Genomic DNA, 27065 nt, shown 5'->3' on the forward strand with positions numbered 1-27065 from the left:
TCACTGAGATCAAGCAAGCAGAAGTGACTTGTCTAAGGTCACACAGGTGACCTTCCATTCTTTTAATTGATTAATTTTTACCTGGAATCAAAATGGATGGGAAGGGGCAGCTAGGTGGGGCAGTGGACAGAGCACCAGCCCTGAAGTCAGGAGGACCTGAGTTCAAATGTGACTTCAGATACTTAGCACTTCCTAACTTCAAGTAAGCACTGAAAGGAGGATTTCAGTGCACACCTTTTTACTCCAGAACCAATGTCCCATCCACAGGACCACCAAAGACTTTCCATTCTCCTTATGGGCTACAACAAATGAAGGCAGGGTGATGGAACATAGAAAGAACAAATTGTCCAGGAAGATTGGAGGAGACAGAACATCAATTCCATTCTTGAAGCATTGGCTTGGACTCTAAGATGCTTCTACTTTGTTGTTAAGGCTACAATGATGGTTCTGGTGATCAGACGACAGGAGAACACTTTTTTTGATTGAACAATCAGAAGCGAGTATGAACAGGAGAAAGAAATGGCCAGTACCTTTGCCAAGCAGACGCCAGATTGGTCACAAAGAGTAGGACACAAGTAAAACAAGAACTGAACGGGCGCTGTACACCTCCATGATAATCCGTCATCGTGTGGGACACTGGTTCACCCTGTGCAACTTGTGTGATAAAGATAAGCCAATTCAGAATAGGAGGGCAAATGTTCCAAGGTCTCCAGATTAAAGAAATTAGAGCAGTGGTTCTCAAACTTTTGTTTTCAGTCTCTTTATCCTATTAAAAATTGAGGGTCTCTCCAAAGCATTTTTGTTTATCTGGATTATATTTATAGACATTTACCGTATTGGAAATAAAAGCTATTTTTGAATTTGTAGACCCTCTAAAAAGGTTTCAGAGATCCCCAGGACTCTCTAAACCATACTTTGAGAACCACTGAATTAGAGAAAGCACAGGACAGAGGGAGGCCTGGGATGCGGTAGAAAAGAGACAGATTGAGGACTCTCATTGGCTCTATAGCCTTTCCAGGTTGGAAAACTGGGGATGAGGGAAATCCCAAGAAAAAGTAAGATTTTCCCCCAGTTCCCCACATTCCCACATGCTCTCCGCAGACACTACAGTATGACTTGTTGTTTAGTTACCCAAACATTTCCATTAAACTGCATTTTACCTTAACCACAGATACCAAAAGCTAACTAAAGAGGGATATAATTGTAGAGTTAAGCCGCGAGCCCATGTTGCGAATCTTTCTAACGAGTGACTCAGAGTGATTGGGACTGAAATCAGAGCTCTTCCTCTAAAGTGAACTCCTTAGATCCAAAGAAGAGGGAACCAAGTGAATTTTAAGGTCCATTAAATTGCCTCCTACACTTAAAATTATTAATATTATTTTTTTTATTAAAATTATCTAATTTTACCACATATTACAAAGACAAAAGGGAAGCGGCGTCTGTCCTTAAGTTTCATCCTTTTGCTGGGTGGATACAACACGTACACGGTCAAATAAACAGAAGGTAATTTGAGGAGAGAGAAAGGAGTGGAAGTAGGGAGGGCTTCCCAGGGAAGATGACACTTGGAAGAAGATAAATATTCTGAGAGCTCCAGATGGGGAAGGGCTGCCTTCAGAGGATGGGGGGCGGGGGTAGTGTGTGCAAATGTACCGAGGTAAAGATGAATCATGGAAGATCTGGCCACTGAGCCTTGAAGGAAGAAAATCATCAGAGATTCCGGCAGCAAAGGCCCTTTGAAATCATCTGTTCTAACCCCATCACCTTATACATCATCAAACTGAGTCCCAGCAGAGCTCAGTGATTTGCCAAAGATAATAGAGTATAGAGCAGAGTTTGGGTTTGATCCCGAGGATTCCAGCTACCAAGCCAATTCTCTTTTCTGAGTTTGGGAAATGGGATAAGTGGAGGTGAGAAATGAGAATGAACATAGAGAGCCTAGAGTATAGGAAGGGAAGAGCAGGTAGATAAGGTCACCCAGACTGTGGAAAGCCTTGAAGGCCAGGCTACAGGAAATAGAAGAGCCAGAGACGAGAAGACCAGCCAGGAGGTTGTTGTAATCACCAGGTTTGATGTGATGAGAGCATGGCCTCCCGTAAGGAAGAGATAAGGAAGAGGAGGGAAGGATCACAAGAGATGGAGCTCTGAAAAATCACCAGGGATTGATGACTGAAAGGATGTAGGGCCAAAGGAGGAAGCCAAGGAGACTCGGAGGTTTTAAGTCTGGGAGATTTCAATGCTCCTTTCAATCTACGATCCAAGAAAATACAACCAGACCATGTCCCAGACAGCCCGCCAAGTGATGAATTCACTTCTCGGTCATTAGTAGGGGACTCTGGAAAGTCGGTGTTAAGATTCAAGACACCAGGCTGGTTCATGGGAAGAGAATTGGACAGCCTCCCTCCATCCCTCCCTCTCCTCCCCACCCCCTCTCATTAAAACACCAGAAAGATTAAGTCATGACTGAGTTTTTATGTACCTTTCTCTGGATGAGAGTGTGAGGTGCCCAAGAAAAATACTAGGCAACACCTAACCAACCTCCTGAATCCCAGGCTCGCATCATCGACAGACACTTGGAGAACTAAACTGGACATCGGGAGCCCTGGAGGTATCACGGACACAGCGAGTTCCAAAACAACTCGTGACCTTTCCCTCCCAAATCACCCTCTTCTCTGCACTTGTGTCCAGGTTCTCCCAGTTCACTAGGTTCTCCACTTAGGTTCCTTCTTTAATTCCTCACCCCAGTAGCCAGTCCCTTGCTAAATCTTATCATTTCTCCCTTGAAAACACCTTTTGTGTCCATCCCCTTCTCACCACTTTCACCTCCAACAGCCTAGTTCAGATCCTCAGAAGCTCTTGTGGACCAGAGCTACCTCGATGGTTTCTCTGCATCCGGCCTCTTCTTACTCTATCCCAAAATGCCAGAATGATTTTCCTAAAGTGCTCATCTTGCCATAGTAATATAAAGCCCTTTTACCTCCAGGCTCAGACTCAATGAATGAGGCGCTGTCTTAAGTCCTAGATGTACACAGATTGTATACATAGATCCCAAAGCGAGACAGCCCAGGGCCCAAGGAGCTTATGTTCCACTGAGGATGTAGTGGTCCAGGAAGGTAAATACTTAACAGATCTATGCCCTAGTGAGGCAGACGCCTGGAAGATGACTTGGAGGATCAGGGAAATAAAACTGAAAGGGCAAGGACGAGAAAAGAGACAAAATGACCGTAGGAGTTTAGGTTGGGCTCAATTTTCTGAACAAGTTGGACAGGAGAAGAAAAATTCAGGCTGGATGGGGTGTGGATGTGCTAGTGATTGGGTGCTATGCTGAGGAATTGGAACATAAAAAAATGGATCAGCATCAAAGAACTGAAAATGAGGATCTCCAGGAGAGCAGGGATGACAGGCTAGGTGGAACACAATGTAAATGGGGCATTAGGAAAGAGAGTCATACCTGCCAAGATGGCTACCTGGGTGGCCCCCATACCAACAGCCCCCATACCAACGCTGGCAAAAATCTGAAGTCCTCAGGAGACTGAATAATAATCAAGAAATCCAGTAAAAAAAAAAAAAACTAAAAAAAAACCCACATTTACTTCTTCTTCTCCCTCAGAATTGCAGAAAAAGTCAGAAACCTAAGAGAAATAGGATAGGGATCCTCAGTCTAAAGTGAGCACCAGTAAGACCACGGATGAGCCACACGTAGTCTTAAGGGTCTATTTCTGGAAGCAGCAAGAGCAGAGTCTCCTGGGAAAGCCTTAGCATAGTCAGAAAATTCCAGAGTGGGATCTTGGAAGCTCCAAGGAATGACAGGAGCTGGAAACAAAATGTTCTGATCAGTGCTATACTGCTTCACTCATACCAACTGCCCCACGCCAGGGGCGCTGAAGCCTCCAGGGCTCTGTTAGAGGTGCCAAAGAGGGCCCAGAAGACTCAGCACTCTGGACCTGAAAGATCCAAAAGAACCAACTCCCCAGGTGGAGATCGGCATAAGAACCAAGGGATCCGGTTCAAGACAAAGCATGGCCAGCCGTCCCACCAAAAAGTGTGGCAGGGAGTGGAACTTGGCTCTGACACAAAGTCCCAATTCCTAAACTTAAACTGAAGAGATGAATAAATAAAAAAAAATTATGAATCAAAAATTGCAAATATAATTCCATAACAATTACAAGAAGAGACTCAAAAAAAGAGGGGGCTTTTCACGAAGGAGACATGACTATCTAGGAGAAATGAAACGAGATAATGAAATAAATGCTCTGGATCCAATTCAGTTCCAATTGATCAGTGATGAACAAAGCCAGCTACACTGAGAGAAAGAACACTGGGAAACGAGTGTGGACTGCTTGCATTTTTGTTTTTCTTCCCAGGTTATTTTTACCTTCTTTCTAAATCCGATTTTTCTTGTGCAACAAGAGAACTGTATAAATATATTGTATTTAAGAGATATTTTAACATGTTTAACATATATGAGACTGCCTGCCATTTAGGGGAGAGGGTGGAAGGAAGGAGAGGAAAAGTTGGATCAAAAAGAAGTGTTTGCAAGGGTCAATGTTGAAAAATTACCCATGCATCTGTTCTGTTATAAATGAAAAAAGAAATAAAATTATAAAAATTCATAAAATACTAAATTAAAAAAAGAAATAAATGCTCTGAAGAAAAAAATTAGAAGGAGAATGAGTAGCTTAAATGAGAAAAGGGTAAACTTTACCCAAGAAACAGACTTTTTGAACATTAGAATAGATATTGATTCCATGAAACAGCAAGAAATACTAGAACAAAACCAAAGCACTGAAAATTGGATAAAAATGTAAAATAAAAAAGTGACACAAAATTTTTAGGTTAAACATGGAGTCTAAAAGTCTGGGTCGGGGGGATAGATAGAGATAGAGATAGAGATAGATAGAGATGTGTCTCTGTATATATATATATATATATATATATATATATATATATATACATATGCATAACACACATTTATACGTATATAGAATGCATGTATTATTGATATGTTTATGTATATGCAGTAGCTATATTTTATGTATCTGATTAGCTCAATGTAAGCCTAGAGATAATATAATGTCCTCAGGCTTTCTTTCCTCTGTTTCTTTCGGGAGTTTGTATTCAATGGAAGGTCCAGTCATCTAGTTCAATCCTTTATCTTATAGACGGCAAACCAAAGGCTGAATGAATTGTTTAAGGTTCTCTTTCAAGGTCACACAATGAAGAATCAGCAGAACCAAAGTCTTCTGGTTCCAAAACCAGCTTTTTCCTCCTGGGTCACGAGGGTGATGTGATTTGGAATCAGAAAGAGCTGGACGCACACCCTGCGCTGACCCATTCTGTCGTGAACCTGAAAGCCCCCACCGGCTCTCTCTGTGACGACAAAATACAGACGAGCTGTGGACGTGTATCTGTGGATGGATTTTGACACCAAGAATTCCTTACAGTAACAAAAGCACAGGTTTGGAGGAAGCCCATATACCCATAACTGACATTTACATAGCAGTTAAAAATCTTCTGTGAGCTCTATATTCCTTATAAAAGCCGCTGCTTGGCTGTTAAGGCCCTGGATGCACTAACGGAGGATGCCATTGTCCATCTTTGCACCGGCTCTCCCCCATTTTTCATTTTCTTTGTTATTCTGAAGTGCTGGGCACGAATCTCATCTCACTCACAGTTATGTGACTCTGGCCGTCCCTTAACCTCTCTGGCCTCAGTTTCCTAAGCTGTAAAATTAGAGGATTGGACGAGGGGCTTCTGAGGTCTCTAGATCTTCGATGCTATGATTCATGCCTGGAAAGCTCTCTCGTCAAATTTCTGGCTCCCTTCACAATCCGGCATAAGTGCCTCTTCTGCCTAGAGCTTATCCTGACATTTCCCCACCTCAAGGTTTCGTGTCTGTCCAGGACAGCCTCCTTCTAGTCTTCCAGGTTCCTAACTTTGGAGCCATTTTCCCCACATTCGAGCCAAATGTCCAAGGAGTCGCCAAGACTTTGAGCCAAGTCTTCCTGTGCAGCTTGCTACCTTCTATGCCCAGTGATTCAGTCTCCAAGTACTAATAAAGCATTTATGGGCTGGCACCAAGGACCAAAAATGGGCTAGAGGATGTTGCCCCTCCCTTTAAGAAGCTCACATTCTAATGGGTCAACTTGGTTCTGTGTCATTGAGACTCCCATAGCACCAATTATGCAGGAGTGGGATCGGCCAGCCAAGCAGGCTGACGGCACTCCTGTAGATCTTAAATAGTAGAGGGATTTGGGGGCCATCGGTATAGTGGGAGTCCGGATCAGTGGAGGATGCTACTTGGGAGAACTTGGAGCAGGAAGATACTTGTACCTAACCCAGAAGGTAGCAAGGAGAAGGAAAGAAGTGATCCTGAAGGACTACTATACTTCCTTTCTTTGGCTATGTTATCAGAGATTGGACCAGTAGGAAATATGTCTTCTTTTTTCCTGCTTTCTTTCTTTCTTTCCTTTTTTCCTTTCTTCTTTCCTTCCTTCTTCCTTCTTTTCTTTCTCATTCAGCAACTATCTAGTCTAACTCATAACCATAAAACAATGTCCTTTTATAAAATAACTGGCCAGTGGTTGTCCAGTCTCTGTCTGATGGACTCTAAGGAAGGGAAATCCATTTGGAGAGTGAAGTTAAGGACCAAAAAAGGGTGCTTGGTATTTCCAGTGAGATTGCAGAAAAAAAGGAGGTTCAGGGAGAGCAAAGGCCTTGGCCTGGGATAGATGGGATGGTGGCAACTGAGAGGCGAGGAAAGACACAACTGCTCGGTCCTTAGTTTGCTTCTCCCTTTTCTAATGAGGAGACAGGCAGGAGAAAAGTGACTGACTGGGGGCTGGTCCCCAAGATAAATAAGAAGTCCGGAGGAGTCCCAACTTCCCGGGCCCCGGTGAATGATGCCCTCGGCCCTGAAGGAGCCGGTCCATAGGCGTCCAAGCTGTTTTCTGAAATCTTTGAAAGGGACTGTGACGGAGCACCGAGGGACTGGGAGTCCCAACTTCCAGAGAATGAAGGGGGCTGAGCCTCCGAGCTCTGGGTTGGTGAGTTTGGCTTCCGTTCTGAGGAGAATTCTCACAGGAAATAGTTGATGAACATGTAGAAAAGGAAGCAGTGACTGCCCAGAACCTGCCAAGGACAGGCCATACCATGTGACCTTACTCTCTTTTGGGACACGAAGGTTAAAGGAGTAACTCAAAGACTTGCAGATAGAGCCACCCAGACTTCAACAAAACAAGAGTCTCACGTTACGTGAGAATGTAACTGATGGACTCGTACCCGCTTGGATGCCAGACCCAAAGAGCAGATGTCAACGTGAGAGTGCAACCGGATGCATTTCTAGTGCTTGGATGGTCAAAGAGAGATTGACCAGTAACCGACCAGCTTCATATTGGTCAGTGGCCCAGTGCTGACGGGGCGGGGGGTCTCCAGTGGGACTGCTGTGCTTGGCTCCTGCCGGGCAACATTTTTCCCAGCAAAGATGGCAGACTCGCCAAATCTGCAGATGACAGACACAAAGCTGGGGGGGGTTGTTAACTCCCTGGGTGGCGGAGTCAGCGTTCAAAACCATCCTGGCAGCTGATGGAGCCCTGGGGCTCCCTCTAAAGGAAATTTAGGATAAACAAAATGTCTTCCATGGGGCTCAAAAGTCACTGTCACAAGAGCAGGATTGGGGGCAGCGGCTGAGCAAGGGGGCCAGTGAATTGCGTCAACCACGCGGTGGGGGGCAGGGGGTCTCTGACGTTATTAAGGGAGCCCTGAGGGATAAGTCACGCTGCCCTGTCCTGGTCAGACCCCGTGGGAGGGTCGGTTCGATTCTTGGACATCACCCATCAGTAAGTACGTCCATAAGCTGGAGGCCGCGATGAGGCAGACGGCCAGTGGTTCCACAAAGGATGAATCATGAGGACAGAGCTTGCTGCAGGGAGGGCTGGGGAAGGGGGAGGAACAATGGGGTGATGGCGTCTCTAAGCGTCCACAAGACTGACAAATGGAAGACTCGTTTTCCTTGAGCCCAGGGCAGACCCAGGCCCCGAGGAGGAGGGGGCTGCAGAGCGGCAGGTCAGGTTTGTTCTCTGGAAACAAAATTGTTTTTTCTGGAAGCAGAGGGTTTATGGCCCCATCGGGCAGAGGCTGGGCAGTCATTCACCGGGGGCACCGAAGCGGGCATTCTCGTCCAGGCCCACCCGCCAAGCTCCCTCGCAAGCCTGAGATTCCAGAATTCCATGCACTCCGTGCATTCCCAAGCTAGGACAGACTCTTTCAGTGGCTCCCAGGCCGCCCTCATCCCCCTACCCCCCCAGGACGTTCTTCAGCTGGTCAAGGGCTCCCCAAAATGTGACCCCCAAGGAGAGCACAACGTCCAGAGCTCTGAGCAGGACAAAGGCCGGGGGCCTGAGCACTTAGCCGAGTCGCTGGGTGGTCAGTGGGCTCGGGAGGATGCCTCCCACCCCCCAGAGCCGTTGCTTTGTCCAAGGGGCAGCAGGAGCGCTGAGAGGGCCTGAGAGCTCACAGCAGAACCGCTCCTGGGAGCCTCTGGGAGCGTCCTGCTCTGACTCAGCTTCTGAAACCTTGCAGAGGCAAGCTGGGAGTCCCAAGCATTTCCAGGGACCATCCCTCCTCGCAACCATGTGAGCCGGACGAGGCTGCCTTGTTCCAGAGGCCAGGGGTGAGGAAGCCTCCTGGCCCTGGGCGACCGGACCCCAGGAGTCCTGGGCCCTGCCTGAGCTCGGCTCCTCTCAGCCGCCCCCATTGTGAGAGGGAGTGGGCTGGGGGGCACAGCTGGTATGGTGGGCACCTGAGCAGCTCCAGGCAGAGCTTGGTACCCTGGAATAGGCTCAAGGAATCGGGAGATCGGAGATCTGGGCCAGCTCGGGAGCCAAGGCCTGACTGAAGGACCCATGGGACCTTCTGGGCTCAGCTGGAACAAGGCAGAACCGTGGATGGGCGCTGGACTGGAAGCGAGAAAGACCTGAGTTCGAATGCTGCCTGGCACACAGGTCCTCCCTGACCGCTTTGTCACCCGGGCAAACCTCTTGTTTATCCCTCGGTTTTCTCAGCTGGGAAGTGGCTGGGAGTGGACGAGGGGTCTCCGAGCTCTCATTCTCCATCCCATCTCTGCTCGGGGTATTGGGCACCCCCCCACCCCCGCCTCCTGCCCCCTGCTGCTTCCCACAGGCTCCCTTGTGGGGCAGGCTCCATCTTCTGCCTTCATTCTCCCCTCAAAGGGACCAGGTGGTGACATCACAAGAGGGAAAACAAAAACACTTTAAATAGCAAACTTGTGATATGAAAAAGAAATTCAAATATGTCCAGGATAAGGCCCTTGAGCCCTGCGGCCCCAGGCCCACCTTCACCCCCCTGGGGAGGGTGGGGAAGGGGAACGGGTCTTGAGCCCAGGCCCAAGCCCGGCCCCAGCCCAGAGGTCAGGCTGGGAAGAGATACTGGCAGGGAGGGGCAACAACTTCCCCATCACCATAGCAACGGAGACCATTCAAGATACAGAAAGCACTGCTGCTGGGGGCGGATGAGCCTGCCCCCCTCCTGCCTGGAAGGGGAGGTCCGCCAGGTCTGGAAGAATGTGACCTTCACTGATTTCACGAGCCTGGTCTGAGCCAGGCCAGGCATCGTCCCAACACTGGGTCAGTGGTCAGTGGGCGGCTGCAGCAAGGGGGGAACGGACTTGGCCAATCCTCCAAATCTGGCGGGATGTGGCCCATGAGGCCTTCATTTCCTCCTTCCCTTCTTCCTTTTCTTCCTCTTTCTCCTCCTCTTCCTTCTTCTTCCTTCTCCCTCATCTTTCTTCTTTTTTTCTTTTCCTTTCTTCTCCTTCCTCTTTCTTCATCTTTCTTTTGTCTTCTTCCTCTCTTGTGCCTCTCCCTCACTCCCTCCTTTTCTTTTCTCTCTCTCCATCCTTCTCCCTCTGCCCCCTTCACTGTACGTTAGGAGAGCTCTCCTGGATGATAGTCACCATTTATATAAAACTTAGGTTTGCAAAGCACTTTACATGTCATTTCATTTTATTCTCACAATACAAGGAATTGTGTATTATTATTATCTACACTTTACAGAGAAGGAAACTGAGGCAGCCAGTAATTAAATGACTTGCTTAGCATCTGAACCTGGGTCTTGCTGACTACCTTCCATGGATTTCACTGTTTAACTTATTTCAGTTCAACAAGAAAAAGAGTTACTAATGCAACCCTGCCTTTGAGAAGATTATTTTGTGTTGGGGAAGGAAAATTCTGACCTAGACACTCAGACTAGGTGGGAGAAGACAAAAGAAACCTTTTTCAGAATGATCCGGGAGCACAGAACAATGGGGAGGCTATCCATAAGCTGGGGACACCAGGGAAGGTTCATGGAAGAGGCTCCTCGGAGGCCCGGGAGAATGTTAAATGGCAGACAAATGGAGGGAGCGCACTTACTACCCAGTGACCTTGGAGAGTGTCCCTGTTGTCCAGCCTAAAACGGGAGCTGTCCGAGGCAGCCCCTTATGTCCCCTCCAGCTCACCCCTGTAATTCTGAGGTCCTGAGAGAGCAGGGCTAGGTCCCTGTTTTCAAGGAGCTTCCAGTTCAGTGAGGGCCTTAATGCTGCGGGGTCCTTAGGGCCAGGGAGAGCCGTGGTTCTGAGCAGAGCATCTCACTTGGCTCACTCCTTTCCTTTCCTTCTCTTTCCAGGAATATGTTTCCAGCAAACCTGGTCGAAGCCACCTTCAAACAGGTGAGTGGGTCAGTGCTGGAATGGGATGGAACGGGAGGGGAGGAGGAGCCAGCACTTAGGCCAGAAAATATTATTCATTTAATAAATATTGAATTAAATTAAACCTCATTGGAAAGCCTGACTCGGCAGCTAGCAAAGATAATACTGGCTTGGACAGGGAGAAGCCGGTCCCATCCTCCTCCTCCCTGGCCGGTCAGAGCTGCAGTTGTAGGCCCCAGGTTTTAGGAAGACCTGGGCTACCTTGTAGGAGAATGATTAGAAGACGGTGAGGATCATCAGATGAATAGGCTGAAGGCCAGGGGACCCAAAGGGCTGTCAAAACAGGGAACAGATTGGCTTGAGAAGGGGGAGTGATGGAGTGGGGAGTAAGGAAGAGCAAAGAGGGAGTTATGGGGGAAATCTCTGCTCAGTGTAAGCTTGAACATCCTAAGAGTTCCAGATATCCCAAACCAGAAGAAACTGCCCACTGAATCTCAAGCTCCCCTCATGGGAAGTGTTCTAGAAGAGAGTGGGCGATCCCCTTTGGGGATGCTCTGTGACCCCCTTTCTCTGTGACAATCCCCTTTGTACTGAAACCAACAGGGCAATTGTGAAGGTCAAATGAGGACAGGGAACCATAAGGGACTAAGTAAAATAAGTAATTATATTCATTGATAAGTCTCTCTCATTATCAATTGATATCACTAAATATTGATTAAAAGGTTATATTAATCATTAATTTAATTTGGAAGGGTAATTTGTGGCCACTGAGTCCAACCCCTACATTTTACAGATGAATGAACTGAAGCACAAAGAGGTTAAGGGACTTGCCCAGTGTCACACAACTAGTAAGAATCTAAAGTGGGATTTGATCCCAGGTCTCCCCTACTCTAAAGCTAATCCCATACCTGTCTAAATGCTGACTCTAATAATGTCTGGATTATATATTATGATTAATAATGATCATATCCCTTTTAATTTTACCTTAATCCACGATTTTATTGGTGTAGAAAACCCACGGAGGAAACTCTCTTAGCAATACAAATTTGCTGCCTAACTCTCCATCCAACATCCCACGTTGCCTCTTGGTTATTATTATTATTATTAAATAATAATGTTTATCATCATAAGAGCTATATATATAATAGCTATAGCTATGTATAATGGCTATATAGAGTATATATTATAATATTCATTACAATAAGTAGATACAATTAATATGGAGTAATTAATATTCATTCAATGCTACAACTATTTATTAAGCGCCTATTCTTGGCGCCACAAGTAATAATTCTCTGAGCTTCTCCTTGCTTCTCCCCTGACTGCTCTCCTGGGACCCGGTGGGGACGGGAACGGTTCCCAACAGTACCGCACCAAGACCACTCCGATGGTCAAGTCGAACAAGGCAGAGCCGTCGGAGGCTACCCCCCATCGGATCCTCATCTACGGGGTCCAGGAGGAGAACGGCTCTCAGGTGCAGAACTTCGCCCTGGACCTCACACCCGCCCCCGAGGTGGTGTACAAGTCTGAGCCGGACACCAGCGACGGCATGAACGTGCTGGGGATTGTCATTTTCTCGGCCACCATGGGTAGGTGTCCACCACTGGGCGTCAGGTTCCCCTTTCTGTGGGGTCTTTGTCTCTTCAGGGCCATGATTAGAGGAGGGAAAAAGCATTAGGTTTACCATAAGGGCACCTAATCAGGAGAAAGAGCTGCACTGTGTCTAACTCACACTCTGACACTGAGAGAATCACTTCCCCTCAGGACTCAGTTTTCCTCATCTGTAGAATAACCTGTAGATTAAACTAGAGCCTTGATGATGGCTTTCCCAGTTCTAACATTCTCTGCTCTGACAGTCCATATTCTGAGATCCCTCCCAGTCTTTATATTCTCTGTGTAGAGGCTATTCTTTTTTTTCCCCTGAGGTAATTAGGGTTAAGTGACTTGCCCAGGGTCACACAGCTAGGAAGTGTTAAGTCTGAGGTCAGATTTGAACTCAGGTCCTCCTGACTTCAGGGTTGGTGCTCTATTCACTGCGCTGCCCCTCGAGGCTTAAGAAAATTCATATTCTCATATAAAAAAAGGAAAAGACCACAGAGATACAAAAACATTTATGGCAAAGAATTAGAAACTGAGGGCATGCCCATCAATTGCAGAACAGCTAAACAAGTTATGGGATATGGACATGTTGTAATTACATGCTGTAAGAAATGATGAAGGGGAAGGTTTCAGAAAAACATGGGAAGATTTGCATGAACTGATGATGATGAAATGAGCAGAACGAGGAGGGATTTCTAGGATGATCAAAATAATATAAAGGAAAATAAATTTGAAAGTTAAAAAACCCACCTAAGATCCCTGATCATTGCAATGACAGCCATGATCCTGAAGGATTGCTGATGAAACATGCTACCCACCAACTGACAGAGAGGCGATAAACTCGAGGTACAGAATGAGTCATATATTCTTGGACACAGCCAATGAAGAAATCTGTTTTGCTTGACTGTGGATATTTCTTACAAGGATGTTATTGTTTTTGTTGTTCAATCAGGAGGTAATATATAATTTTACAAAAGGAAAGTAATTTCCTTTTTTAATTTTTTAAAATTTTAAAATTATTTTTAAATTTAATTTTAAAAAAAGGAATTTTTAAAATATAAAAAAGAAAGTAAAACAAAATTATTATTTTTTAATTCCCTCTCATCTCCTTATGGAGGGATAGCAGAATTTCTCAGATAAAGTTAAATCCTTACAAACCAGGTTAACACAGATGAAGCTTCTTTCTGTCACTGAGATGTGTCTTTGACAAGTCCTGGATTTCACTGAATTAACTTCCATCACCTCATTGCTGATGATGTTAATAGCTCAGTTTGCCCTCGAATTTGGATTTTAAAAGGAGAGTGGGACGGGGCTGGATCAACCAATTAATCATCAAGCATTTTAAGCAGCTGCTGAATGCTGGACATTCTGCAACTACATAGAATGAAAACACGCTTTTGAGGAGATAATATTCAAAGCTGGGAGTGAGCAACAGATGTAGACAGAGAAGGAAAGCAGAGCGGAAACGAATTGAAGAAGCTGCCTACATAGGTGTAGATCTGGTTTGTGAGATAAAATAATAGTCCCTTGGCTCCTCCAGGAAAATACAGGTATCCCTGGAAAAGGGGAAACAAAAATGGAAGGTACCAAGGCAGCAACAGAACAATGGGAGTATTTGGTCCCAGTCTGGACCCATAGACATCTAGTTTGTCAACTTTTTCCCAACGTTTTTGAAAAATCAGAAAAGTTGTCCTTCTCCATTCCTTTGTCACACTTCCCTATTGCCATGAAATCATTAACAATAGTTCAGAAATAACTGGCACCAGTGCTTCCATGATACACATATAGAATCCCTTCAGTGCTAATTTCTGAACTCCCCCTTGAATTGGCAGGACAGGTCCTAAGAGAATAGTTGTGTACTAGTACTTTCGCTAAGTGTTCTTGGGGTAACTCCAAATGAGATCAGAGTTTTTAGAATTGTGATCCATGAGCTCTCCATTGGTCACCAGTCAAAATTGATTAAATTTTAGTAAAACTTGGTAAGTAGACATAACAAGAGCAACTCTAGACATATTTCCCAAAACTTACATACAAAAGATCCTAGCTAGATGGCCAGCCTCAGACAACACTCACTAGTTATGTAACTCTGGGCTAGTCATTTAACCCCAAATGCCTTGCAAAATCAAATAAAAATTAAAGAAATAAAATAAAATAAATAAAAATAATATTAAATTATTTTTAAATAAAACAATAAATTAAAAATCAATAAATTTGTGTTGATTGACTAATATATTTTTATTTTATTTAGATTTATATAATTGTATAATTTACGTATTAATTAATATGTTACATTAAAATAATTAAATAAAATAATAATTTAAAAAAATTTTAATTAAAAAAAAATCCTGGGGAGAATGAGCTTAAACTTAGAGGGCACATCTAACCAATGCATAAACTCATGGTCCTGATTACTAAGAGATTTTTCCTACCTTTGTGGGGATAGCCATGACACTCTCTTTAAATAACACTCTTCATTGGGCTCCAATGATCAAAGTCCTTGTGAAGTCCTAAAGCTATCTTTCCTTGGTGTGTAAAGCTTATTTTTGATGCAAATACTGACATTAGTTACTACTGCATAAAAAATACTGATGTTGATGGCAATTCCAGATCTTCTGAATTCTCCTGGTTAGTAGAGGGAAGGTCAAGGAAAGAAAAAAGACAAAACTCTCTTCAACAATTCCCCCCCCCCCAAAAAAAAGGTCAATTTTATCTTAGGAGTCTTCACCATTGGATTCAAGAAATACCCAACTGGATTGCGACTATAATGTGTGATTGTGAACTTGTTTTCTGTTTTATCCACAACCCTGTAGAATATTACTATTTCTATTCAACAAATTATAATCATTTCCTTGTGACATAATTTGTTTTTAATCCATTGACCCAAAGCCCTTGTGATCCTTTCAAATGAATTAAGAACTTCTGCATGCCCCAGTTACTTTTGATTGGTTGGTTGACTCACTGGAGATGTTTAAGGCTTCTGTGATTAACTGGGGTAGGGGTAAATACCCACATTTCTGCTGAGATGTAGTTGATATGACCCAAATAATTTAAAAAGAATTCATAATTTTATCAATAGATGCAGAGACAAAATACAACTCATGTATGCTAAAATTCCAACAAAGCATAAGAACAAAGGGGCCATTTTGATATGACAAAATAATACATGGCTAACCTCCAAATCTAGTATCATCTGCAATGAGGAGACAGTAGATGCTTAGTCTCAAGCATTTCCCGTGATATTTGACATAATTCTAAAAATTCCAGAAATGGCAATGAAATAAGAGAATTAAAGGTATAAACATACACAGACATCCTTATTAGCTGACAGCATGACAGTGTATTTATAAAAGAAAATCAGCAAAAAGAATTAATTGAAATGATTGTTTTAGTAAATTTTTAGAATACAAAATAAACCCATGCAACCAATACCATTCCATATATAAATTAGAAACTCTAGAAGAAAATAATAGAAAGGAAGTCTGAGTGAAAATAATTTCAAAATGTGGAATATTTCTAGGAATCAGTTTACCAAGGCAACATTGGGAGGAGAAGATTGAAGGTATCAAAGTTATGTGACTTGCCCAGGGACACAGAGCTAGTAAGTATAACATGTCTGAGGTCAAATTTGAAGTCGGGTCCTCCTGACTTCAGGGCTGGAGGAGATCCACTGTGTTCTAACTACCCTCAAGGCAACTCTTTAGAGAAATAAAGAATGACTTAAATAATTGAAGGATAGTTAATGATGATGGCTGGACATCCTAATACAATAAAAATGATAATACCTCAATTAATTTATAGATTTAGTGTCATATCAAACTACAAAGAGATACTTTATAAAGCTGAACAAGATCATTACAAAATTCATTTGAAGAAATAAAGGATCTAGAATCCTAGGATCTCAGCAATTCAAAAAGGAGAAATGAAGGAGAAATAGTACTTCCAGACATCAAATTATATAACAAAGCAGTAATTCTTTTAAAAAATATTGGCATCAGTTAAGAAAAAAAGAACTAGAAAAAAAAAAACTAGTGAATTGAACAGATTATACAAAGAAGAATCAGAAACAATTGATCTTAGTAACTTAGTACTTGATAAATTTGAGAATATAAATTACTTGGAGAAGAGCTCCTATTTAATAAGACTGCTGAGAAAACCAGAAAGTACTTTGGCAGAAATAGAATTTAGACCAACATCCTATATCATTCACCACAATAAACACAAAGTGGACGTATTATCTGACCTCTTAAAATCACACTAAACAACAAAGAAACAAGATAATCACATGAAGGACTTTTCATAGATATTGTTTTTAACTTTAAAAAAAAGATAACGGGGAATTTTCACAAATGAAAAATCATTTTGATTTCATGAAATTAAAAAGCTTTCACATGGACAATGTCAGAACAGCTAGGTGCCACTGGGAAAGTCTTTGCAGCAAATTTCTCGATAAGAGTCTGATTGCCAAAATACATAGGAAATCAATACAAATAAATTAAGAATTGTTCCTTAATGGATAAGTAAGTGGACAAAGGACACAAAGAAATGGTTTCCCAAATCAGAACTGCTAACTGTAAACATCTACATGAAAGGTTTCTCCAAATTATTCTTAAGACAAGTGTAAATTGAAACACCCCTGAACTTTCATTTTGCACCCAGATAAATGGCAAAGAGAACAAAAATGGGAGAATTAATATTGGAGGGGTTTTGGAAAGACAGGTGCACTAATATATTGTTGGAAGATCTAGAAATTAGTCCAGCTGTGGAAAGCAACTTGGAAGAGGCTGTGAAGATGAAATCACCCACAACCCTTTGAGCCAGAGATTCCACTGCATATATAGATCCCAAGGAGATCAAAAACCAAAAGCTCAGCTCCATATTTGTCAAAATATTTATAGCAGCACTTTTTGTAGTAGTGAAGAATGGAAGCAAAAGAGATGGCCATAGATTAGGTTATGTCTAATCAAATTGTAAAACATGAATAATGCAAAATTAGTGCTCCATAAGAAATAATGGCTATGAAAAAAATATGGGAAGATTTTTGAACTGGTGAAAAGTGAAATAAGCAAAACCAAGAAAATCTTACTTACTTACTTAATGATTGCAATCACATAATTGAAAAGAACCACCAAGCCCAAGGTGAACACTCTGGAAATTATAGAGTAATTACAATGATTAAACTTGGCCCTGAAAAAAGAGAGCAATATATACTTCCTTCCCATCTTTGAAAAGGTAGATTATGTGTGCGGATCACTTTGTATATGATGAGACTTGGTCAAATTGTTGGTTCAGTTTGCTGACCTGCTTTAGGCTTTCTTCCCTTTTTATTTTTTATTATAAGGCATGGTTCTCTAGATGGAAGACAAAGGAGGAATATATTTGGAAATAAGGTGATGTAAAAAAAAAGAAATTAATAAAAAATGTAAATCCTCCCCCCACCCAAAAAAAGAAGATGGGTCGTACTTAAACTTTAAAGTAAGAGGACATAGTAGGCATTTAATAAGTATTTGTTATTCGTTGGCTTGTTGATCAGCCATTGTAATCAGGAAATTGATCTATATGGAGTATGACCTGTGGACAGAGAAGTAATGCTATGATTCCTGTCAGTGAATTGATGCAGGGAATAGAAAGGTGAGTGAGAGGGCTCTCCTGATAGAGTTCCCTAAAGAGATAGAACATGGTTAAAGGTGCAGCTGGAGTAGCAGTCAGAGTGTCCAAGACAAGGATGGCAATGATCTCGCTGGCCTTGAAACGGGTCAGAATATTGAGCTCAGTTCTGAGCACCCCAGTTTAGAAGGGACATGACTACATTAGGGAAAATTCAGAGAAGACCAGAGATGTTGACATTGATGATGTCTGGCTTTTTGTCTGAAAAAGAGAAGTCACCAGCGGTAGGAAAAGAGGACAAGCTAGAAATCTTCAAAAAGGTGAAGGGAAGTTACGTAGAAGAGAGGTTGATCATAGAGGGCAGGACCAGGAGCTTCAGGGGGAAATTAAAGGGAGGGACATTTAGACTTGATATCAAGGGCAACATCTCAAGAAGGAAAGCTTTCCAAAGGAGGATGGACTGTCCCAATATAAGTTTGGAACTCATCGATCCAATGGCCACTAAAATCCTTATTAGAGTTTGTGTGTGTTACGTTTCTGTATCCACGGATGCCTGTGTCCACTGCAGGGATTATGCTGGGCCGCATGGGAGACAGCGGAGTCCCCCTCGTCAGCTTCTGCCAGTGCTTGAATGAGTCTGTCATGAAGATCGTGGCCGTGGCTGTGTGGTGAGTGGGCAGAGACTGGGGTCACACATGCTTAGAAGAGTTCATCTCCCTGGGTCATTTTATGGTCGGAAAAATGCTTTCCTTACAGTAACCCTCTGAGGGGAGGGTTCAAGGGTTATCACCCCATCCCAAAGAGGTTCAAAAAGAACAGGGCACTTGTTCAGAGTCACACATTGAATGAGTCAAGAGTGGAAAGTTGATGAAGTGGACAGAGCACAGGGAAGTCAAGGGAGATAGCATCCCCACCATCACCATCATCACAAATATCAACACCATCATCATCACCATTATCATTATCTTCATCATCACTATTATCACCACAATCATCATCATCACTACCATCACCTTAATCACCATTATTGTTGTCATCACCATCATCATCACCAATGTTATCCCCATAACCCTTATCACCATCACCATTATCATCACTACCATCACCTTCATCACCATGATGATGATCATCATCACCACCATCACCATCATCTTCATCACCATTATTACTACCGTCATTATCATCACCATTATTATCTTCATCACTTTTATCACCACCATCATCATCATCACTACCATCACCTTCATCACCATCATCTTCATCACCATTATTACTACCACCATCCTCATCACCATCATCACCATCTTCATCATTATATCACCATCCTCTTCATCACCATTATCACCACCACCATCATCACCTTAATCACCATTATCAGCATCATCTTCACCACCATTATTACTACCACCATCATCATCACTGTCAATATTTCTTTAGATATTTGAGGTTCACATAGTACTTTACAAATATTATATCACTTCATTTACAAAACCTGGGAGGTAAGTACTGTTGTCATCTTCATTTTGAAAATGAGGAAACTGAGATTAGAAGAGATAAGTGTAAAACAAAAAAGATTAAATGATCTGTCCAGGGTCTCACAATTAATAACTGTCAGGATTTGTTTCAGGGCTCTATCCATTTCAGCACTTGGCTGCCAAAGTTCAAATCCTGGTTCTGGTAGCTGATGAATAGGACCATTGGTTTTGTGCCTCAGTTTCTTTGTCAGTAAATGAGGATTAATAGTACTTGCAATCCCTCCCTCCCAGGGTTTGTGTTGTACTTTGTCCCGAGGCTCCCCTAGCTCTGACATTTTCTGTTCTAAGGGCCCTCCAGCTCTGATATTCCAAGTCCTAAGGTTCCCTCCCAGCTTCAGCAATCTAGGTCTCAGGCACAGTTAAGAACAATCAGTGGCCCAAGGCCTTTTCTGACCAGAAGCTCACTGTGGAGATGCTCAGACAGTCCGAGCCATCCAAGTTCTCTGGGAGCTTCAGAGGGTGCAGGGGACCAGGGATGATCGGGGAAAGCTGCCTGGGGAGGGGGTCCCTGGGCAGAGCTTTTCAAGGCCCCCTCAGGAGAAGTGCCTGCCATACTTCACAGGTACTTCCCCTTTGGTATCGTGTTCCTCATCGCTGGGAAGATCTTGGAGATGGATGACCCCACGACCATTGGGAAGAAGCTCGGCTTCTACGCTATCACCATAGTCTGTGGTCTGATAGTTCACGGACTCCTCATCCTTCCCATGCTGTACTTTGTCATCACCAAGAAGAACCCCATCATCTTCATCCGGGGCATCCTCCAAGCCTTGCTCATCGCCTTGGCCACGTCTTCCAGGTAGAACCGGAGGCTTGAACCCTCCTGGGGGTTAGGGTTCCAAGTACTTAAAGGTCTTAGAATCCCATAGCCGCTGAATCTTATTCAGATCCGTGGTCTCCTGAAGGCCTAGAACCACAGAATGGCGGAGCAGAGACTTGTCTTTACAAAATCTTAGTCTTACAGCTGAGCCCCATCTTGTCCAATTCCATGAGGAAGCTCTTTTGCCAAGGACACACAGCTGGCACACCGTAAGTCAGAGATTGGAACCAGAATCCTCTGATTCCAAGTCATAAGATGGAGCTGGAATAGGGAAAGGAGGAGGGGAAGAGGCCAGGAGGGCTTTCTCCCAACTGGATGCTGCTGCTGGGAGGTTCTGTGCAGGCAGGAGAAGCCATCTCCAAACAAGCTTGGCTCTTGGCGGAAGTCCTGGGCTCATCAGGCCCAGGCATCTGGGGTTGATTAGAGGCGAGTCTTGCTGTCATTGCAAACACTGCCTTTGACCTGTGGCTCCAAACTTACACTCCGAGATGCAGAAAATGGCAAATTGGGGAGATTTGGGGGATTCCCCCAGGGAGGGGGGAAGGAGAAGGGACCCTAGAACAGAAAATGTCAGAGCTGGAAGGCACCTTAGAATAGGGAATGTCAGAGTTAGGAGAGGTCCTAGAACACAATGGCAGAGATGGGAGGGCCCTTAGCACAGGGGATGTCAGAGCTGGAAAGGGTCTTAGGAGAGAGATTGTCAGAGGTGAGAAAGGTCTTAGAACACGGGATGGTAGAGGCAGAAGGAGCTTTAGAACAGAGAAAGATGTCAGAGCTAGAAGGGTCTTAGAACTGAGTGCCAAGACTTAGAGGGGGCTTATAACAAAAAATGTCAGATCCAAAAGAACTCTTTTGGATGTCAAAGATGTCAAAGATGGGAAAGGACATAATACAGGGAATGTTTGAGAAGGGGGAGAACAGAAGAGAGGGAGCTTAGGACACAGACTCCCAGGGGAAGGGAATATCAGAAGAAAAACAAGTCTGAAAAGATTTTCCCAGAGCTGGACCATAGACACGGGTTCAAAGAATCAATTCCATAAACAACTTCAAGAACAACGTGAGCAGAGAGTGGTTGGCCAGGGGTGGTCCTGAACGAGATCCGCCAGTTTTAGTGAGCCACAAGCTCGCTGGGAGCCAGCAGTACAAGATGGCGGTCAGAATTGCTAATATGGTCCCGGGCTATTCGAAGAGAGGCCCGGCTCCCAGGAATAGGGAGGGGGTCGTGCTCCCGGACCCTGCCTTCATCAGGCCTCCTCGGGAGGCTCCCCCGTGGGAGGACGTTCATACCTGGGAGCAGGCGAAGGAGCCGGGGTCCGTGTCACGTGTAGCCTGGGGAACAGAAGGCCTGGGGGGAGAAGCAGGACATGATGGCCCCGTTTGGGCGTTTGCCTTGGGAACAAGGGATTGGTCTTTTCCACTCTGCCCCAGCCAGGAGTGATGGGAAGTGGGGGAGGAAGAACAGTTCTAGAGGGGCAGATGTAAGCTTAAAATGGAGAAAGATTTTCTGACCAGGAAGACTGGCCCCCAGGAGAATGGAGAGGCCGGGAGAGGAGCTCCCTGTGGCCAGACACATTCACGAGGAAGGGGATTATGGGGGCTCCTGTTTAGTTAGAGGGCCTTGCCGGCTACTGACAAGAATACTGCCTTCCAGCTCTGAGGTTCTGTGAGATTCTGTGAGGTTCTGTGCTCCCCCATGGTCGCACAAGGGCTGACTTAGGGCGATCCCCCAGGACTTCAGCAGCATCTCCCATAAGTCTAATGGGGACGAGGAGGAAGGTCAGTGGGTCAGTCAACAGGCACTTGGCAAGTACCTACTGTGTGCCATGGTAAGCACTGGGGACACAAAGCAAGCTCTGGAAAGACTAAGGTCAGGCAGTGCTCCCATGGCCATTTCCTTGGGAGCAAAGGCTGGTTTGGTCCAGATCCCAAGACCAGCCAAAGAGCTCGGGGGGGGAGGAGAATCTGGGTTTGAGGAGCAGAAACCAAAGCCGCCTCCCCCCCACAGCTCAGCCACTTTGCCCATCACCTTCAAGTGCCTGCTGGAGAACAACCACATCGACCGGAGAATCGCCCGCTTCGTGCTCCCCGTGGGCGCCACCATCAACATGGACGGGACGGCTCTCTACGAAGCCGTGGCTGCCATCTTCATCGCTCAGGTCAACAACTACGAGCTGGATCTGGGCCAGATCATCACCATCAGGTGCCAATCCCCGGGGAGCAGGGAAAGGAGGGCGAGGGGAGGAGGGGGAGACCAGGGCCAAAGTCCCCCCCACACCCACCACGGCACTGGGGATGTCAGAGCTGGGAGGGGGCTTAGAACGGGGGATGTCAGGGAAGGGAAGGGGTTTAGAACAGAGGATGTCAGGGCTGGGAGGGAGCTTAGAACTGGGAATTTTAGGACAAGAAGAGACATCAGCTTCTCTCCAGTCCAACCTGATCATCCCACAGATCAAGCAGCTGAGGCCTGAGAAGGGAGGGGCTTTTCCAAGACCAGTAGTCAGTTGCCGTGGCTGCTCCTTGGTGTTCAGGCCCTGTTCCGGGCCCTCTCCTCCGAGCTCTCGTGGCAGCTTGGGGAAGCGAAGAGGTGCTCGGCTGCTGCCGGGAGACCCGAGGCTTACATTGTGCAGCTTTACGAGCACGGGCAAATTGTTTAACCTCACCAAGCTTCTGTTTCCAAGAGCCTTGGACGCAACATCAGGAAGCCTGGGACTGTCACATCCTGGCCCATCCTAGGAGCCAGAGGGGGCCCAAGAGACCAGCTAGTTCCAATCTCGTTTTACAGATGAGGAAACTGAGGCCCAAGGAGAAGGGGGGCTTGCCCACCTAGGCAGTATGTGGCAGAAGCAGCCCTTGAACCCATGGCTCTTGAACCCATGGCCATCATTCTTTCCCTTGTCTCTTGCTGGCCACAATCACAAGCAAGTCATTTTTCCCTGAGCCTCAGTTTCTGAACCTGGCAAAGAGAACTCTCTATTTCCTATCTCTCAGAATCAGGAGGAAAACAATTTGTAAATCTTCAAGTACTATAGAGATGAGAGCCACTGTTGTTATCCTTCTTTTCCATTATTTTATATATAAATTTATATATTTTATATTTATTTCACATTACACATGACTATTTTATGTATATTTAGATTTTCACTGCTGGCTAACGTGGCTGCTTTTGTAGGGCAACAATCCCATTAGGCTGTGTTTGGAGCAATCTGTGCTATGTTGCAATTTCTATGAACCTCCTTCAAGCCCCTCGGAGGCCCCACCTTGGATTCCCAGAGTTCTGTGCCCTGGGGCCTTCAGAAGGCCTGGGGATGCCCCGAGTCCCAGGGCAGTGCCCGCCGAGCCTGAACCTTTCTCTCCCCTTCTCTTGGGGGGCCTGTGGCCTGGGGCCAGACTTTCTGATGGGTCTGGCCCGGGCTCCCCGCTTCCCCTCTTCTCTCCTCCTGCTCCAGCATCACAGCCACCGCGGCCAGCATCGGGGCCGCTGGCATCCCGCAGGCGGGTCTCGTCACCATGGTCATTGTGCTCACCTCCGTGGGGCTGCCCACCGATGACATCACGCTCATCATCGCCGTGGACTGGGCCCTGTAAGTCCCCCAGTCTCGAAGGGCTCGGGAGAGTCCCCCCCGGGGCCAGGCTGGGAGCCCCTGGAGCCCCCGGCCCTCGGCCTTCATCCAGACTGTGCCGACTCCGCCCTTGTTCCTGCCCCTTGTTTTTCTGGGCTCTGGGAATGTCCTCTCAGCCCCAAAGGGCCCATCGCAGGGTCTAGAAGTCTGGGAGACTCATTTCAAACACCAAAGCACAAAGCTTTGCCAAGTGGGCCCACGGCCCCCCACCCACCCACCACAAAGGGCAGGCAATGGCTAATGAGCTGGTCAGTCGGTGGCAGCCTTTGTCCCCACATCCATTCTCAGCAGGCTCAGGACCTCCCCACACCCCCATTAAGCCCACCTACCTTGTTCTTTAGCCAGCAAGCTGGGTTCGCCCAGAGCCAAGGTTCCTGAGAAGAGCCGTGTTAATCTGGGCTGGGATCCTGCTCATGGGCTGAGTGGCCGGGACAGAGTCTGGCCCCGGTTCTGAAATCCCCGCTCTGGTTCTCAGGGACCGCTTCCGGACCATGATCAACGTCCTGGGCGATGCACTGGCGGCGGGGATCATAGCTCACATCTGCCGCAAGGATTTCGCCAGAGACCTAGGCCCAGAGGTAAGAGTGGGCCCGGCCGGCCCCTTCTCTCCCCCTGGCCTGGGCAGCCCAGCCAAGCCCACCCAGCCTGGCTCGGAAAACCAGTGGGTTAGACTCAGTGACTCAGAGAGAGAGAGAGAGAGAAACAAGACAGAGAGATAGAGATGGAGATGGAGATGGAGAGAGAGAGAGAGAGAGAGAGAGAGAGAGAGAGAGAGAGAGAAGTAGATAGATAAAGGTCAAAGATAAATAAAGAGATATATATATAGAAAGAGAGAGAGATAGTAGAAGATAGAGATATTGATATGGTTAGATAAAGTAGATAGATATAGATATATAACATATTTATAAAGATATGTATTTCCTGTTTTAGAATCATAGATATAGATACCAATAGATAGATAATAAATTTATAAATACATGTCCGATATTTTTATTTTCCCCCATACGTGTAAAACAATTTTTTACATTTGTTTTTAAAACTTTGAGTTCTAGATTCTGTCTTTCCCTTCCCGCTCCCAACCTCCTTTAAGAAAACATAAATGAAGTTATATAAAACTTTTCCATATAATCTTCCCCCAATAAAAGAAAACCTTCAAGAAAAATAAAATTTTTAAAAGTACACTTGGGCCTGTGTTCAGACACAATCCATTCTCCCTCTGGGCACAGAGAGCACTTTTCATCATAAGTCCCCCAGAGTAGCTGCGGATCATTGATTTGCTTAAAGTTGCAGAGTCTTCTTTCTTGTTCTCAAAACAATAACTGTAATAATTCTGTAAAAGGCAGAGCCCAGGACTGAGGGCCAGACTCTGTCACCAGCAGGCTATGTGACCTCTGGCAAGCACCGGGCCTGGGTCCTCAGTCCTGTTTGGGACCCAGCAGCCCCCGGGCTTGGTCTGGGACCCATTAGCTCAGAAGAGGAATTCCCAAGTTTAAAAGTCTCCAGAAGAGCGAGGAGAGTCACTTAATGATTCAGGAGTGTTTCCTGAGCCCCAGATGTGCTGGCCCAGAGCGCCTCTGTCCTCCCGGAGCACCCGTGGGAGGAGGAGCCAGGACAGGGAGCACCGGGTTTATAAATGAGAGGACGCCTGTGCCAGTTTTGTTGTTCACTCATTTTTTATTCGTTTCCGAGTCCGTGTGACCCTGTTTGGGGCGTTCTTGGCAGAGACGGCCGCCATTTCCTTCCCGGCACCGAGATCAGAGAGGGTTTTCTGGAGGCCTCAGGCTTTACGAGATATATGGGAATTAGGGAAAGGGCAGGAGGAAAAACCTAATGGTGAAGCCAGCCCAGAAGGGGTGGGGAGCAAGCCTTCAGACTGAGGCTGGAGAAGGGTTTGTCTCAGGTCTGAAGAAGGGATTTTTGCTCAGGAAGGGGGTCAGTCTGCCCACCCCCACCCCCAGTGGCTAGAGCTCTGTCAGGGCTCCCTCTCACCTGACGCTTCTCACTGTCCTGGGGCAGGCAAGGCCTGGCTCCTGATCTACAAAGGAGAAGCTGAGGCTCAGAGAGCCGGAGTGATTCTCTGGGTCACCGGGCAGGAGAACGAGGCTGGAGCCTGTCTCGGCTCCCAGCCCGGCTTTTCCCACCAGACTCTCAGCATCCCCCCAACTGCAGGGCCTGGGAGCCGGTGGTTCACTCTGTAGCTAAGAGCCCCCCACCCCTCCTGACAGAGGATCCTCCCCTTGTGGGAGGAGTCGTCCCCTCCATGTCACAAGAAGCTCAGGCCCTGCTGCGCCGTCTGTCATGGCCGGACAGCTCTTTCTCCCCGTCCGGCCCCCGGACCTCCCACTGCCCCATTTTGTCCTTCAAAGCCAGGCTGGCGAGCCTCGTCCCCATCCGGCCCCCGCCTCCCGATGCCCGTTCTCCCCCTCCAGGGCCACAAGCCGGCGCCCTGTGACACAAAGCCTGTCAGCTTGGAGGAGATCGTGGCATCGCAGAGGAACGGCTGCGTGAAGAGCATGGCGGGGGCCCACGGGCCGGCTCTGGCCACGGCCCTTCTCTCCCACCACGTCCCCGTGCAAGTGGAGCAAGACGAGGAGCCCACTCAGCCCGTGCCCAGCGCCGATCACTGCACCATCGAGATCAACGAGCTGGAGACCAATGTCTAGACGTCCTCCCCGGCTGCCAGCCTGGGCCACGGGGAGGCCGGGAGGCTCCCAGCCTCTTCTCCGACTTGCGGGGCTCTGAGCACTGCCCAGGGCCCGCAGGCAATGGTGGGGCCCCTGCCATCTCTGCAGCAGGAAGCCCACAGGGTCGCCTCACTCCCGGCTCGGCTGGCTCAGAGGCGCAATCCTGGCAAAGGGACGCCCGCTTCTTTTCCCTAGGGCTGCCCCGCTCAGACCTCTGCCACTCCTGGGTCCTAGTCACCCTGACTCTCAGCGCTCTGCTGGAAGCTTCTCAGGGGCCCCGGGCCACAGCCAGAGCAGCTCAGAAACCCAGGGTCCCCTTGGGGGCAGGGAGGGCCGGGGAGAGCCACAGCCTTCAGATCCAGAGAGAGAGCTCCAGGTCCAGAATGGGGCCTTTAGGTCCAGAGAGGGGACTCCAGGTGCAGAGCGGGGCCTGTAAGTCCAGAGTGGGGCCTTTAGGTCCAGAGCGGGGGCTCCAGGTGCAGAGCGGGACTTTCAAGCCCAAAG

The 27065-nt window shown here is 46.4% G+C and overlaps 1 protein-coding gene across 1 annotated transcript in view; it reads left to right on the forward strand.

Annotated features, from left to right (window-relative positions):
- Positions 1-26605, forward strand: part of SLC1A7 (solute carrier family 1 member 7) — a 68345-nt gene extending 41740 nt beyond the window's left edge. The window contains exons 4-11 of the mRNA XM_031969096.1: positions 10681-10723; positions 12069-12291; positions 18474-18573; positions 20003-20236; positions 22263-22457; positions 23704-23838; positions 24353-24455; positions 26307-26605. Coding sequence (XP_031824956.1) covers positions 10681-10723; positions 12069-12291; positions 18474-18573; positions 20003-20236; positions 22263-22457; positions 23704-23838; positions 24353-24455; positions 26307-26540 — 1267 coding nt within the window. The 3' untranslated portion in view covers positions 26541-26605. The remainder of the gene's footprint in view (positions 1-10680; positions 10724-12068; positions 12292-18473; positions 18574-20002; positions 20237-22262; positions 22458-23703; positions 23839-24352; positions 24456-26306) is intronic.
- The last annotated feature ends 460 nt before the right edge of the window (positions 26606-27065 follow it).

Source organism: Sarcophilus harrisii, chromosome 4, assembly GCF_902635505.1.
Source record: "Sarcophilus harrisii chromosome 4, mSarHar1.11, whole genome shotgun sequence".
In the NCBI taxonomy this organism is placed as follows: Eukaryota; Metazoa; Chordata; class Mammalia; order Dasyuromorphia; family Dasyuridae; genus Sarcophilus; species Sarcophilus harrisii.